The sequence below is a fragment of the Choloepus didactylus genome, chromosome 6, assembly GCF_015220235.1.
Source record: "Choloepus didactylus isolate mChoDid1 chromosome 6, mChoDid1.pri, whole genome shotgun sequence".
In the NCBI taxonomy this organism is placed as follows: domain Eukaryota; kingdom Metazoa; phylum Chordata; class Mammalia; order Pilosa; family Megalonychidae; genus Choloepus; species Choloepus didactylus.
Window position 1 is genome coordinate 7,572,515 of NC_051312.1, and position 15,960 is coordinate 7,588,474.

Below are 15,960 nucleotides of genomic sequence, written 5' to 3' on the forward strand. Positions count from 1 at the left end.
CCTCGCTTCTCGGCGGGTACCACTAGCCATCATCTCCCAGATGTTTTCTGTGCCAGGAGCTGGGCAGAGTCCTTGGCACGTGTGAGCTAGAGAACCTCCCAACAGCCAGGCTCCATGATCAACTCCCATTGTTTTTAATTAGAAAACTGTTAACACATAGCACTGGACGCCAAGGGACCCAAGGGACGGGGCTGTTAACAGAACAAGGTGGTTTGCACAGCACGCTGCTCTTTTGGATACAAAACAGATAAAACAGAGACTCCCTGGTGTTCTGAGGAGTTGGTTCAGGGTGTTCAAATGGTGACCAATATTTTTTCACTCCTGTCTGCCTTTCTACATTTGCTGTAAGGAATGTCTATTATTTTCATTAGGAATTTTAATTCCAAAAATTAAAACCTTTTTAGAGGGAAAATCAATTGAAAGCAGAGAATGGGCAACCCGGCTTCCTGTTGCTGAGGATGCCACCGTGAGTGGCGTGGCCCGGAGTGGGGGGTGGGCTGGGGTGTCATGTCACACGGCGCATGTTTACCTGGGCCAACCCAGACTCCCTGGTAACAGCTTCATCAGCCACCTGAAAAATCCTTCCTGCAAACGAAGAAGGCAGGACTTTGTTGGAAAACAGAAACCATTCTAGGTCTTTCGAATCAGAGGGTGTTGGATACAGGGAATTTGTTAGCAGGTGACAGAAGAGCAGAGAAGCTCATCCGAATGAATGATGAGACTAGTGGCATTATCAAGCACCACCGCTCTAGGGCTGGGTGGCAAAAGGGAGGAAGCGGTGTCCCCAGACCCCAGGGCTCAGGGCCGCCAGGGAAAGTGAGAACACTGTGGGACTGTTTCACAGGCGCTGGGACCGTGGGGCAGCGTCCCCTGGCACAGAAACCTTCCGAAGCCGGGGTGGTGGGGGAGAAATGACCCCAGCTTCTCTGCTCCTCCTGCCCTCCAGGCTTTGGCCGGTGCCTCCCGTTGGCCACATTTCGATGTTGGAAGCTCTTGTCTCCAGTAGCAGTTTGTCAGGAAGATGCAAATTTGACATCTGGATTGATGTGGAGATGTTTTTTTCTTGCTAACTGACAGTTACTGAGCCTCAGCAGATTTCGGGAGCTCTGTGGCTGAAAGTGCCTGCTTCCAAGAACTATGGATTCATTACTAAACATGGAACATTTGTATTTGTATTCTTGGTGGCATGTTTTTAAAAAAATGAAACGACTGTTTCAATCAACAAAGTTCAAATTCAAAGTCACAGGCAGACTGCAGAACAAGTCTACATGTAGCGAGAGTTTTAAGTTAAACAATTCTGGGGCTTGCTTGAAAGTAACTTCATTTAGATCCAGGGGTCATGACCCCCGGAGTAACAAATATTAATAGAATTAATAAAAGTCTGTATCTAAGAAATAGCTTGAAGCTGCTGAGTAAGAAATATCATCCTTGTGGGGGTCACCCAGGGCCTTTTACAGGGCTGGGCCCCCCTCCTGGAGCAGTGTTCTTGTTTTCCTCCTTTCTGGCTCTTTCTTAGAACACACTCATCTTGATCTCATCTCCTGTGGTGGGAGACACAAAATCAACACGTTCTGCCTCTTTTATTGTTCAGATGTGGCCTTTCTCTCTCTAAGCCCAACTTGGCAAATAAATTCATTACCCTCCCCCCTACGTGGACATGACTCCCAGGGGAGTGAATCTCCCTGGTGTCGTGGGACATGACTCCCGGGGATGAGCCTGGACCCAGCATCGTGGGGTTGAGGAAGCCTTCTTGACCAAAAGGGGGTAGAAAAAGGTAACAAATAAGGATACAGTAGCTAAGAGATTTCAAATAAAGTCAAGAGGCTATCCTGGAGGTTTCTCTTATGCAAGCTCCAGCCAGACATCCAAAATGGCCACAGGATGTCAAGCCCTAACCAATAGTAGTCCCCAAATACCTAGGTCCCTACCTGAGATTCTATAAAAGTTTCATTCACTAAGTTTATTTCTCAGAAACTTAAATCCACCAGTGTTCCTATGCTAGACAAGTCCTAAAACCTAGAGGCAACAGCCTCTTTAAGAACAACAACCAGATGCAGCCGCCTTCCCCATAATGTCGACACCCCTTTTCAATAGGAACAGATTAGGGTGGTCACCGCCTACACAGCTCTGAAGATCGAGAAAGTGATTAAATGAGAGGAAGGGGTAGCAACAGACAAAATAGGATTTAACAAAGGATTATGAATATTGAATCTTTATATAAATGTTTTTTTAGATGCTAGGGTATTAGAATATCTAAAAGTAAATAACTGAAATGGTGGAATTGTAACCCATAACAGTCTTTGAAATTTGCTCTATAGCTTCTTGTTAAGTTATACTTTGAAAATTATCACCTTTCTGTATATATATTTCACAATAAGGAAATAACTGAAATTGTAGAACTGTAACCCATAACATTCTTTGGAATTTTCTATTTGTTAAATCATACTTTGAAAGTTATTACTGTTTTGGCTATATGTTAAACTTCACAATAAAAAAAAGTATTAAAAAAAAAAAAATCAATGCGTTCTGGAACTGCCCAAGGTCTCCATTGTTCAGCCAGCCTTGGTCTCCGCTACCCTAGCAGATAATCTCCCCTGGAGATGTTTGTCCTTCATGCTGGTCTACCCGCCCCCCCCACACACAGCTGGCCGGGCCCCCCTCCCTTGGGGCTCTCCCCGTGAGTCTCATCCACGATTTCCATGCACAGCACACTTAGGCTCAGGGGACACCCACGACACGCACCCACGACATCTCTGGGTTTGCCTCCTTGGCTCACCCGTTGGAGCAGCCGCAGCGCGTGGCTGGTGTCCCCACACATCCGGCTCTCAGGCTGCAGCTCCAAGAGGACACATCCCAAAGCTTCCTGCAGAAGCCAGTCCCGGCTGCCTGCCCACCTACGGGACTTGCACGGGATCACTCCCTTTCCGACCCGGTGACAGCTACTTCCCTTGGCAAGAGCGGTTAGGCCTGAGGGCACCTCACTTCTCTTTCCAGGGACTCACCGCCACCCCTCCCACACCTCCGGGTCCCCTCTGGCCTCCTCCACCCATGCTTCCCTTCCTCCCAGCTGCCAGCCTGTCCTCCATCCTGGTTTCATTTTGCAGAAGTGCTTTCCCGTTTATTCCCATCTCGAAGGTGAGGAAATATTGGGGTGTGTGCCCTGAGACATGAGGGGGCTTTACCTAGAAATGCACAGAGAAGACTGGGCACCCAGCTGGGAGGACGTCCTGGGGGCCCAGCTCCAGGGGGAAGGCTCTTCCCCTCCCTGCCCCCCTGGCCTGGCCGAGGTGCTCTGAGCAAAGGACACAGCTGCCAGCTGGAGCATTGCCCAGGTTACTTCTGTCCCTTAACATCCTCATGTGTGATGCGGGAGGGGGTGGACGCAGGAGGGAGTGGACATGGGCTTTATGGACAGTAGATGCTACTCCCCTCTCCGAGGCCTAAGGGCCCATTTCTTGGTGTAGGTGGGCATGCTCCAGGCAGGCTCAAGGGCTCATTCTGGGGGTCTCCCTCACTCTCCTGTCTGGCCTCCAGTCCCACCCCCCTTCTATTCCTTTCCCCAATGAGGACACTCCCTTTGGCCGCAGTGTGGCAGCCCTCTCCCTGCCTCCCAGCCACAGCCCCTGCCCTCTGAATCCCACAGGACTGAACTCAGGTGGCCACTCACCTCCAGGATCTCCTCATCCGCTCCCACAGCCACATGCTGGGCTTTGTCAACGAGCCCCGGGGTCCACTCTGACCACAGCCTCCTGGCCTCCCAGCCTCCCATTGTATCCCTTGCTCTCTGCCTTCTCCTTTCCTCTCCCTCCCATCTCCTGCCTCAGGCCCTGCCCTCTCATCTGTTCCTTCTATATCTCCCAGTTTCAGGCACCCCATCCTCTGCCACGCCTACCATCTGCCTTCTCCATGTCTGCACCTGGGTGTCTGGAGAAAGTTCTACCACCTGGCAGCCTAAGGCTGCTGCAAATTCTCCCACCCAGCTCTGGGCCTTCCCAGCAACCTGCCGGGGGTGGGTTTTTGCTACTAAGTGCTCAACAGAGTCCTCCGCACGAGGGGCACCTGGAGAGCAGTTGCCTGGGGGACACACAGTGACACCACTAGACACCAGGGAGGAAATAACGAGGGCTCTATCTGCCGTGGACAGCTTCTAATTCCCACAGCTGAGGGTGGGGCGGAAGGCAAAGGCCCAGGGTGGGCATTTCAAAAGCTTCCCAGGTGGTTCTAAGCAGAGCGGAGAGAGGGTGCTGCAGAGGTTCAGCTTGGGAGGTCGGGGCGGGGGGTGGGGGGGTTGCCGTGGCTGCAGCCTGGGCCCCAGTGCCCAGCGGAGCAGCTGCCCGACTGTGGGGGTAGGATGGGGGGTGCCACTTTGCTCTCAGACTCTGCAGGGCCCTGCAGAGGTTCCTATTTGCAGATGCCACGATTGAAGCAGGAGGGGGTGTGAGAGGTGGGTAGTAGCGGCGCCAGGTCCTGAGGTGGGAGTGGGGTCCTGGGGGCTTCCGCTGCCCCTGCCGGAGTTACCCCGGCCTTAGGGCTCCTTGCTGACCTGCCCCAGGTGGGGCTGGGGAGGACACAGGAGCTTATTGGGGGCCCTAGGCTTTGCACTAACTCAGGAACGCGGCAATCGGCCCGGAGGTGGGGATATGAGTGTGCCTGTTTCACAGGTGAGGAAACCGAGGCACAGAGAGGTGAAGTTGATTGACAAAGTCACACAGCCAGGAAGCGGCTGGGTGGAGATTCCAGTTGGCCTTGCACATCCCCGGCTGCACGCGCACACCGTCCTGCATGGGCACACACGCGCACACACGCGCGCACACCCTTGGACACACAGGCCCGGCCACGCCCAGTGGAGCGCGGGGTCGACCCTGCGGGCGGAGGCGGCCGCGGGGCGGAGCAGGGGCCGGCGCGGGCCGCGGGGAGGAAGTGCCGGGCCCTGGCGCAGGGACACCCGGGGTCGCGCCGCCAGCCCGCCAGGCCGTCAGGGTCGGACCATGGAGGCGGAGCCGCCGCTCTACCCGGTGGCGGGGGCCGTGGGCCCACAGGGCGATCTGGACCGGCTCGGGGTCCCCGAAGGGCCCGAGGCCCCGGTGAGCGGGGACGGGGACCCGGGAGTGCGGAGTCTCCCGGGAGGGGGCGGACAGGTGGTCCCCAGGTCCGGCTGCGGCTCAGGGGAGGGTGCGGGGGTACCTTGGGGAGGCGGGCGCGGAGGGTGGGGACCCAGGGGGCCGGGGTCTCTCCGGAGGGGGGTGACGGGCGGCCCCCAGGTCGGGCTGGGGGAAGCGCGGGGACCCCCGGACGCCGGGGCGCCGCGGCCCGGGTGCGAGCGCTGTGCCCCGCAGCTGGACGAGCTGGTGGGCGCGTACCCCAACTACAACGAGGAGGAGGAGGAGCGCCGCTACTACCGCCGCAAGCGCCTCTGCGTCCTCAAGAACGTGGTGGCGGCCAGCGCGGGCGGCATGCTCACCTACGGCGTCTACCTGGGTACGCGGCGCCCCCGGGGCTGGGGGCGGCGGCGGGGCTCGGCTGCCGGGGACGCGAGGTTACGCCGGGTCCCGGGCGAGGCTGGGGACCAACTCACCGGGGTCGGGCGCAAGAACCCCAGGCTGCACCCCGGGACCCCTCACCCCGCCCCCGACCTCGGTCTGGGAAAGAGAAACTTTAGGGCCCACTCGGGCTCCCTTCCTCTTTCACTTCCCGGTCTGCCGACCTTGCAGCTGCAGCTGCGGCGGCCCCGGATTGGGGCGGGAAGGTCCGACGGGGCAGTGTCCCCCAGGTCCCAGCCAGAGCCTTCCTGTGGGTGGATGGGCGGCTGGGACCCGTGGAGCTGCGTCCCCAATCTGCAGGACGGTCTCCAGTCTGCAGGGGTGCCGTGGGTGGGCTCTGCTGCTTTCCCAATTTGGAGCGCTGGGGTCCCAGAGACAGGGGGAGCCATGGTGGGGGCCAGGGGACCAGGTTCAAGTTCCTGAGGCTGCCACTGGCTGGCAGGACTCTGGGTCCAGGCTCTATCCTCACAGTCTTGGAATCGGGGATCCCTTGGGGGTGAGGCTTGCCCCCCATTAGCCAGGCTGCTCCCTCCATATGCGCTCCCTGCCCACAGGCCTCCTGCAGATGCAGCTGATCCTGCACTACGACGAGACCTACCGGGAGGTGAAGTACGGCAACATGGGGCTGCCTGACATCGACAGCAAGATGCTGATAGGCATCAACGTGACGCCCATTGCCGCCCTGCTCTACACGCCGGTGCTCATCAGGTGTGGGCCGCCGTGCCCCGGAGGGCTGGGCTACCACCCCGACCCCAGCCCTCACCAGCCGCCCTGCTGTCCTTGCATGGAGGGGAGCTGGGGAGAGGCCTTGCCTCCCTGCCAGGGCAGGAGTGAAAGGGGTGGGACCAGGGTTTGGGGAAGGAAACAGGAGCTTTGCCTCAGGGCACATTTATTTCATTTCAAGGAACAGAAATTCACCGCAGCTCTTTCCTCCAGCTTGCCCGTGCCCATGGCAGCCTACCATGATCTGGGGTCGGGGCTGTGGGGTCTCTGGAGAGAATCCGATCAGCCTGCAAGGCCCAGGCACCCAGTCCTCGCCCAATCAGCTGTGACTGGTGTGGAGGGGGTGTTTCTCCCAGAAAGGGGCGTGAGCTGGGTGAAAGGAGGGACATCTGTACAATCTCCCCACCAATGCAACAGTCCCCTCCACGGCACCCTCCCCACCAACCAGTAGGTCTTTGCTTGGATGTGGTCCAGAGACCAGTGGTTGAGTTTTGATCTTAAACAAAACAAAACTCCTTTAGCACAATTGCCCAAGCAGCACTAGATTCATAATAACTGAGATTCAAAGAGGGAAACCCCTCACAAGTGCCCAAAGGCTCTGCTAGCTCCTTGTCCCCATGTGTGTGCAAGAGCCAATTTTGCTTTCTTTCTTCTTTTCACTTAACATATCTTAGCTGCTCCCCGGTCTTCCCAGGTAGGGTTTTTGCTGTCGCAGCAGCTTCTGCAGAAAGAGGACACTCAACTGTGGCTCAGAGCTCCACGGTACAGCTCCCTCTCTATTTAAACCTTTATTATTTTCTTAGGATAAATTCCCAGCAGTGCTCTGACTACGTCAAAGGCTTTATGGCTCTTGACACCTAGCGCTGTCAATAATAACAGTCAACCCTTATTTCATTTCCCACATGGGGGGCACTTTATAAGTGTTATCTCCAAGGTGGGCGCTCTTATCTTATACATGAAGAAACCAAGAGACGAAATAACTTATCCGAATCCCACTGGCAGTCACTGGCAGAGTGATTCGTAAACCCACGCTTAACCCTTGGTTAAATTACCAGATCCAATTTTTCCAAAGAGTGATGCAGATTTGCATGGCCGCTGCCTGTATGTGTTGTTTAAAACCACATCTTCACCAGCAGTGAGTCCTAGGACTTTTACTTTTTGCTGTTTTAACACATCACAAGGTACAGTGCATTTGTTTGTGACCTGCCTCTCCCCCTGAAGTGTAGGAGGGGGCTGCCAATCTATTTTAGGGCAAAAGAAGGATGATAAAAGGACAGGGCCCTGCGATAGAAGAGGAGGTGATTGTGTCAGAAAATCAGGGTTATTTAGGTTTTGTTTGTTTTTTAGCTTGCTCACCTACATGTGTTGATCAGACCCTTATCCCATTCACTCATCAACCCCTTTTGAATCCTGAGCCAGCCAGGCTGTTGCCCTGGGAGCCAGTGAGGAGGACGCTGTACCCAGATTCTTTGACCCAACTCGGTTTGTGTCCCTGGAGACAAGTCTGTGGGTCTTACAGTCACAGCAGGACAGGGCTGGATTTGCCCACAAGCCCCTGATTGGTGACACTCCCACCCCCTTCTTTATCTCCTCCACAAGAGGTCCCTGGTTTGGGCTCTGGGCCTATACTCCAGCCAGAAAAATTGAGGGGTGACCCCAACATGGCTCACCTGAAGCCACACAGCAAGTCTGCTAAGATTCCACTGTAGGGCTCTGGACTCCTTGTGGCCTTGGGAGCTGGGATCTGGAGTCTGGAGTCGTGGCCACATCTGGTTCAGGCCACGGCAGCGCTGCTAGGTCCATGGTGCCAGCCTCCTTCCTGCCCACAGGTTTTTTGGCACCAAGTGGATGATGTTCCTGGCTGTGGGCATCTATGCCCTCTTTGTCTCCACCAACTACTGGGAGCGCTACTACACACTCGTGCCCTCGGCTATCGCCCTGGGAGTGGCTATTGTGCCTCTTTGGGCCTCTATGGGCAACTACATCACCAGGTGAGCAGGGGGGCAGGAGGCTGGAGGCCTGGTCCAGCCCCTGCTGCATTGCCAACCTCAACTGGGGGTCCTGGGGCAAGCCCCTTCTGCCCTCTGGGCCTCGGTTGCACCATCCGGAAGGCCCAGGGGCTGGCCAGCCTGCCTGAGCACAGAAGCAGATGCCTCTGGCAGAGGTGGGGCTGGGGAGAGCCTCCTCTCCTTTGTGGTCCAGGATGGCCCAGAAGTACTATGAGTACTCCCACTACAAGGAGCAGGATGAGCAGGGGCCAAGGCGGCGCCCACCACGGGGCTCCCACGCGCCCTATCTCCTGGTCTTCCAGGCCATCTTCTATAGCGTCTTCCATGTGAGTGCCACGTGGGGCCTTTTCTGGGGCTGGGGGGTGGAGTGGAGGAGGAGGTGCTCCAGGCCCAGAACCCAGACTTTGGGGCCCATTCCACAGTTTTCTCAGCCCACCTTCCTTTCTTGAGCCAACCCCTGCTTGCTTACCTCTGGCGACTGGGACCTCATCCCCTCCCTGGCCTCAGTACTGGCCAGGAAGAAGTTCTGCATTGGGCACCCCACTACTCCCCCACCCCGGGCTGCCCCTCACAGGTGGGAGGGCTCTTTTTCCCCCGAAGGCTGTACCCCATCTCCTCCCCAGGCCAGGCCTGTGCCCCTGCCCCTGCCTGGCTTTGGCTGGGAGCCTGACCCCAGCTGCCCTCCTGCCCACAGCTGAGCTTCGCATGTGCCCAGCTGCCCATGGTCTACTTCCTGAACCACTACCTGTATGATATGAACCACACACTGTACAACGTGCAGAACTGCGGTTAGTCCTGGGGGTGGGGGTGGCCCCTAAGGCCCCCTCACTGCCTCTTCTTTCAATCAGTACAAAGAGGAACCCCTTGTTTATGGGGTTCAGGGCTGGGACTCTGGTGGGCAAGGCACAGGACCCTGCTGCAGTATGAAGTTGGGACATCTGACCCAGCCATGCCTGGGGAGTCAGGGTAGGCTGCCTGGAGGCGGTGCCATCTGGCCAGCGGTGGCCAGTGGGATGTCTCTCAGGGCCAGGCATGCAGTGGGAGCACATTCCGTGCAGGGTGGAGGTGTAGCGTCATGGAGGTTGGAGGTGGACTTGGCACCTCCCCGAGCCTGGGGTAAGGGGGTGGGAAGGAGGGAGGTGTGGGGAGAGGATGCGGCAGTGGCTCCTCTCCTCGGGGCACCTCCAGCCCCAGCCGCCCGAACCTTCAAACTGCTCCCCAAAGGAACCCTGTCTTTGCACGCGCTGTCCCCACCCCGACTGCTCGCTTCGGTGTTTATCCGTGGCTGGGGGTGACTGGGCCCTTCTCCCCGCCTCACGATTGCCCCCTCCCCTTCCCAGGCACCAACAGCCACGGCATCCTCAGCGGCTTCAACAAGACGGTCCTGCGGACGCTCCCGCGCAGCAGAAACCTCATCGTGGTGGAGAGCGTGCTCATGGCGGTGGCCTTCATTGCCATGCTGCTGGTGCGGCCAGGGCCGGGGGCGGGGCCTGGGCAGCGAGGCGGCCTGGGGGCGGGGCCGCGGGCTTGGAGGCGGGCCCTGAGTCGGAGGGACCCGGCCTGGGGCGGGGGCCTGAGCATGAGGCTCGGAGGCGTGGCTGATGGCTGCGGACGGCGACTGGAGCTGGGATCTCAGAGGCCGGGGAGGGCGACCAGGACCGCTGGGATCGGGCTGGAGTCGGCGTCCGAGAGGATTGGCTGAGACCTGGACGGGGGCCTGCGGGGAGGCTGGGGACGGGGCTAGAGTCGAGGAAGGTGTGGCTCAGACTCCTACTTTCTCCGTCCTGGGAGGCAAAAGGAAGCCAGGTGGGCGGGGCTGGGAGGCGAGGCTGAAGCCCTTGGATGTTTGCCGGGAGGCGGGGCCCTGAGCTAGGGGCGTGGCTGCGCCCTGGGGGCGGGGCTGGGAGGCGAGGCTGAGGCCCCTGGATGTTTGCCGGGAGGTGGGGCCTTGATCCGAGGGGCGTGGCTGCGCCCTGGGGGCGGGGCTGGGAGGCGAGGCTGAGGCCCTTGGATGTTTGCCGGGAAGCGGGGCCCTGAGCTAGGGGCGTGGCTGCGTCCTGGGGGCGGGGCTGGGAGGCGAGGCCGAGGCCCTTGGATGTCTTCCCCTAGGGGGCGGGGCCTCGGGATGAGAGGCGGGGCCCGGGGTCTGGGAGTCCACCCCCTCACGGCGCGGTTCGCAGGTGCTGGGCCTGTGCGGCGCCGCCTACCGGCCCACGGAGGAGATCGACCTGCGCAGCGTGGGCTGGGGCAACATCTTCCAGCTGCCCTTCAAGCACGTGCGCGACTTCCGCTTGCGCCACCTTGTGCCCTTCTTTATCTACAGTGGCTTCGAGGTGCTCTTTGCCTGCACAAGTATCGCCCTGGTAAGTCCAGCCTGCATGGGGTTGCCAGATAAAATACAGGTCAAAATCGAATAATTTTTAATAGAAGTATGATACAAATATGACCCAAATATTCCTCTCCTCTTCTCTCTTCTTTCTCTTCCCCCTATCCCCCCTGTACCTTGGGCAAGCTGTTTTAACATTTATGAGCCTCAGTTTCCTCATTTGTGAAGCAAGCCTTCTAAGGATGCCCACTCCTCGAAGTGTTACGAAGTTGAAATGGAATAAGGCCCATAAAGCGTTTGATTCCTCGCGGGTACAGCCCTTGGTGTCTGGGGACATTGCCCAGGCATTTTCATGCTCTAGAACCCTCCCACTGGCATTCTAGGGCTTGGCACCGAGGTGGTCCAGAGAGGTGGGGCGGGGCCTAAAGTCACAGCTGACAGAGGGCGGTCCGAGCCTGGACTGGTCACCTCCTATCCGTGCCCCTGTCCCCCCAGGGTTACGGCGTGTGCTCGGTGGGGCTGGAACGCCTGGCAAACCTGCTAGTGGCTTACAGCTTGGGCGCCTCAGCTGCCTCCCTGCTGGGCCTGCTGGGGCTGTGGCTGCCGCGCTACATGCCCCTCATGGCCGGGGCTGGGCTGCACCTGGTGCTCACCCTCAGCCTCTTTTTCTGGGCCCCTGTGCCGCGGGTCCTGCAACACACCTGGATCCTCTACTTGGCAGCCACCCTCTGGGGTGTGGGCAGCGCCCTCAACAAGACCGGACTCGGCAGTGAGTATGGCCCTGGGCACCGGGATGGGTGAGCAGGGGACCCCATGGTGACCTTGGGGTGGGTGGGGGGACATAAACATCCAGGGGTGGGCATGGGGTCCCATGGACACACTGGGGTCTACAGTGGGATCCTGTTGACATGGTGGAGGTAGGTGGGGATTCCTGGGGACACTCTGGGGGTGGAAGTCCTTTGGACACTGTGGGGACAGATAGGGACCTGTGGACACCCTGGAGCCAGGCATGGAGGCCCATGGACATTCTGCTGACACCCTAGCGTGGGCTGATACTGGGGTTTACTGTGAAGTCTTGTGGATACATGGGGTGGGTGTGGGGCTCTGTGGATACCCCAGAGGGACAATGTGACAAACCACACTGGGGATACTTCCCTTTTGTACCAGGGCATGTGAACCACCTTGGCTTGGTTTTCTAGGAGTACTTGTCAGGGTCTTGGGTCCTGTCCACGTCCCAGCAGGAAGGTGAAGAAGATAGGAGTCTTATTTTTTTTTTCTCTCGTAGGCTGATAGTCAGTATGCTTTTTTTCAAAAGCAGTTTTATTGAGATGTATTCACATACCCACCCAGTCCGTCCAAAGGGGATGATCAGTGGCTTTTAGTATAATCACAGAATTGTGTCTTCATCACCACAGTTTTAGAACATTTTCATTACTCCAAAAAGAAAAAAAGCCACACCCTTTAGCAGTCTTTTTTCAGTCGGTTAGGGTCAGAAGCCCCAACACCAGGCTGCAGAGTTGGAGTCCAGGCCCCAAATCTGAGATGTTGATGTGGGGGTGCTGGGGGATGCTTGGCCCAAGCAGTGCCATGTCCCATCTCCTCCCCAGGGGCTCCGTGTCCGTTCAGAGCAGCCCCACGGGGCCTGGACTCGTCCCAGGACTGGGACTTTGTGTCCTGAGCGTCTGGTGCTGTTGTGGGTCGGGGGCCAGATGAGACCGTGCACAGAGCTTTCTGCTTTTGAGGCCACCCGTGTGCGTCAGGGCGGGTTCCAGCTGCAGCCAGGCCCGGGCTCTCCCGCCTCGGCCCTGCTCCCTCTCAGCCGCGATACCCAGGCTCTCCGCTAGGGGTGGCCTGGAGCAGCTTACAGTGGCTTCCTGGGAGCTGGGGGCCAGGGGCTGAGACCAGGCGGGGAGATCAGCAGCCCCAGGCCCTGGTGACGCCTCTCCCCTGCCTCTCTGTCCTGCCCGCCGCCAGCACTCCTGGGAATCCTGTACGAGGACAAGGAGAGGCAGGACTTCATTTTCACCATCTACCACTGGTGGCAGGCCATGGCCATCTTCATGGTGTACCTGGGCTTGGGGCTTCCCATGAAGGTGAAGCTGGGCTGGGGCTGGGAGAGGTGGGGTGGGGGGTGAGCACTGGGAGTCAGGTGCTCCACGCGCCACTGCCGGGCAGCAGATACTTTCTGAGTGCCCGTCCTAGCTGCTCCTTGGGTCCTCACAGCTCTCCCAAGGGCACCACTACCCAAGGGCCAGGCCCTGGGCCAAGCCCCTGTTCCCCCAGCCCACTGGACGGCTCCAAACCCAGCACTTCACTCACTGCTCACCTCCCGCAGCCTCTGGGTGCACAGTTTGCTGTTTCCTAGTGTCACCTCCCCTCTGCCTTGCGGGGTGTTTGGTGACCCATCCTCCAGGTGTCAGCTCTGAGCTGGATGACGGGGGTCTCCCACTGCAGCCCGGGAGCAGGGCTCTCCTGCTCTCTCCCCACTGGTGGCTGTTAGGTCAGTTTAGCAGGTCCCAAGCAACATTTACTTTTAGAAAGTGGCAGGGAGCTGGCATGCAAATATCCATGTATGTTCCAAGTCCCGACGTGAGGTGTTCCTGCAGGTGGGTTACTGAAAGGCCTTACTTATGGTCCCTGCCCCTTGAAGAAGCCCTGGGGGAGGGGGGTGTCTAAGCCTGCAGGTAAGGAGGGCCAGGCTTGTGTCCCCTGCTTTACAGCATCGGCTTATAGAATCTTCACATCTACATTATGAGGCCAAGGGTATTAGCATTTACCCCGAATGCAGTTAGGGAAACTGAGGCACCGGGCAGCATGGTGACTGAGAGGGGCAGTGCTGGGATGGGCTCTCCTGCAGGAGGGTGCCCGGGAGGCTTGTGTGGAGTGGGCTGGAGGAGGTGTGGAGAGCTGGTGGGGGAGCCTCTGGGAAGCAGGTGAAGGGCCCCAGGGAAGGAGCCGGCAGCTGTGGGTTGGGAGGTGGGACTACCCCGGCGAGGGGGTGGGCCCGGGAAGGGGCGGGGCGAGTTGGGTCCTCAGCCACCCCCCTGCCCCCCGACCGCCCAGGTTAAGCTGGTGGTGCTGCTGGTGACCCTGGTGGGGGCCGCGACCTCGTACCTGTGGATGGAGCGGAAGCTGCAGCAGGGGGTGGTCCCGCGCCTGCCCCGCATCCCGCGGCCCCAGCACAAGGTGCGCGGCTACCGCTACCTGGAAGAGGACAACTCGGACGAGAGCGACGCGGAGGGCGAGCGCGGCGGCGGCCGGAGAGACGGCGCGGAGGAGGAGGCGCCCCACGGCGGGCCTGGGCTCGGCCTGGAGCCGGCCGGCCAACCCCGCCGGCCGTGTCCCTACGAACAGGCGCTGGGAGGCGACGGGCCCGAGGAGCAGTGAGGGACCCCAGGGGGCGGCCTGGCCCCCAGACTTGGCTTTCCTGCTCGCCAGACTCAGTTTACTACGTCTCCGATTCCTGCGCTATCTTCAGGAAGGACCTACTGCCCACCCCCCTCCACCCCCGCTCCCCCAAATTCAGGAACCGGCTTCCAGAACCCGGGGTCGCCTGGCACTTGGGATCCGCGCCGGAGGCCCTCCAAGGCGACGTGGGGCCTTGGGACGCCCCGGCCAGCCGGAACCCGCGGGGCCGCTACCCACGACCCCGTCCCCTAGGCCCAGCCCCGTGCGGCGGCGCCTCCCACCGAACTGACCCGTGCGGCCCCTCGCGGCCTAAGAGTTTCAGGCCGCGGTGCGCGGGGCTGCTGACACTCCCCCCGACCTCTCCTCCGCGGCGCCCGCAGCTCCCCACACTCGCTCAGCCCTTTGGCGGCGGGGTACAGGGGCGGGGTCTTCTTGCCACTCCGTCCGCCGCAGACTCGCCCCAGCTCCAGGCCAAAGGCCTGGGTCGTGCCAGACGCGCGCTTTGCGCTTCCTTTCCCTTTGGGCCGCCAGGAGGCGCGACTTTTTACAGAAAAGGAGCAATAAAGAGATCGTGTGTTGTCCTCACTGGGGAGTCTCGCGCCGGGCGGGGAGGGGGCACAGAGAGCGCCCGGGGTGGGGGTGCCTGCTGGACAAGCCTCGCAACGCTGGGGTGCGGGGTGGGGGTGGGGGGCGCATCCACGGCGCTGGGGGAGGTGGATGCCCTGGGCCCGGCCCCCCCAGGCTGCCTCCCCCCTGGAGGCCCCGCCCCTCTCCACGCCCTCCTGGCGCTGCCATCCCACCCCATGCGCCCAGGAGAAAGAAGCTGCTGGGGGTGGCCTGCAGGCGCTCAGCGGAGAATGTGGCACGGGGCTGCCGGTCCCTCGATGGTCTGGAGGGTATCCTTCCCAGGCGTCCCCACCCTTTTACTGTCTATGGGGGGACCCAGGTACTTCCTCCGGAGCAAGGTCGGCTTCTGAGCGGGCTGGGAGTCATCCCGCGTCCGGCACGGGCTTGGGGGTGGCTGCCCGCGCTGGGTTGTCCTTGGCCACCGCCCTCTCCATGAGACACGCAGCTGATGGGAGGGGACAGACCCGGTCCGGCCTGCGGGTGTCCCTCCCCCTTATGATGAGAGGGGGCTGAGACCTCACCCCCACGAGGAGCTTTGAACGTTGGAGAGAGGATAGATGAAGGGGGCCAAGGGCGGGTCCCAGAGCCCCCACTGGCCCTTCCCAGCACCCCTAGCCACAGTGGCCATTGCCCGTCCCTCGTGGCTCCACGCCCACTCCCACCTGTAACCCTTTCTCCCGTCTCTCCCCGCCCCTCCTCCAGTCCAGTTCTAAGGTGTCTACTGGCCCGGGAGCCAGGCCCTGGGACCTCGGCAAGGTCTCACAGGCGCCACCTCGGTAAGATGTCCACTCGCCGCTGCAGTGCAGAGGAAACCCGGGCCGCTGCTTAAACCGCTGAGCGCCCGACTCCAGGCTCTGCACAGAGCGCCCGGGGATACTTACAATTTTCTGAATTTTGAAGGAAACACGGTGATACTCTACTTCCGCCCTCCCTGAACAAGCTGGATACGTCCGCCATTAGATTGTGCTTTATTCCTTTCCTGCCATATCTTTGAGAAACTGGGTTTCCGGTGGCTGCTGTGATAAAAAGCAAAAATCAGTATTGGGACAGGAAATGAGGTTGGAGAAGCTCCAGGACCTGCAGCTGATTAGCAAGGAGTGGTGGTTATTAAAGAAAGAAATGTAGGTATCATTTTTTCCCAAATGTGTAGTGTTTTTTAATTTTTTTTTCCAAATGGGTACTAGGTTGTTAGGCCATAAATAGTTAAGTTGTTTGGACATAAAATATTTAATAAATAGAACCATCAAGTATTTCTTTTGGCCCTGGGGCACTATGAAAAAAATTACTGAGACGCTCAGGGTGTTGCTATGAACCAAGAAATTTTGGG

The 15,960-nt window shown here is 59.2% G+C and overlaps 1 protein-coding gene across 2 annotated transcripts; it reads left to right on the forward strand.

Annotated features, from left to right (window-relative positions):
- The first annotated feature begins 4,883 nt into the window (after positions 1-4,883).
- On the forward strand, positions 4,884-14,587 carry UNC93B1 (unc-93 homolog B1, TLR signaling regulator). Of its 2 annotated transcripts, none has more exons than XM_037839072.1 (11): positions 4,884-5,084; positions 5,337-5,478; positions 6,095-6,248; positions 8,093-8,254; positions 8,466-8,598; positions 8,967-9,060; positions 9,613-9,737; positions 10,453-10,624; positions 11,320-11,367; positions 12,573-12,691; positions 13,662-14,587. In XM_037839072.1, exons 1-11 carry the CDS (start codon positions 4,989-4,991, stop codon positions 13,983-13,985), a joined length of 1,569 nt encoding a protein of 522 aa, XP_037695000.1. In that variant the 5' UTR covers positions 4,884-4,988; the 3' UTR covers positions 13,986-14,587. The 2 variants fall into 2 exon arrangements, with proteins under 2 accessions (XP_037695000.1, XP_037694999.1); XM_037839071.1 differs by having other exon boundaries at positions 4,886-5,084; positions 10,453-10,635; positions 11,094-11,367.
- Positions 14,588-15,960: the final 1,373 nt, after the last annotated feature.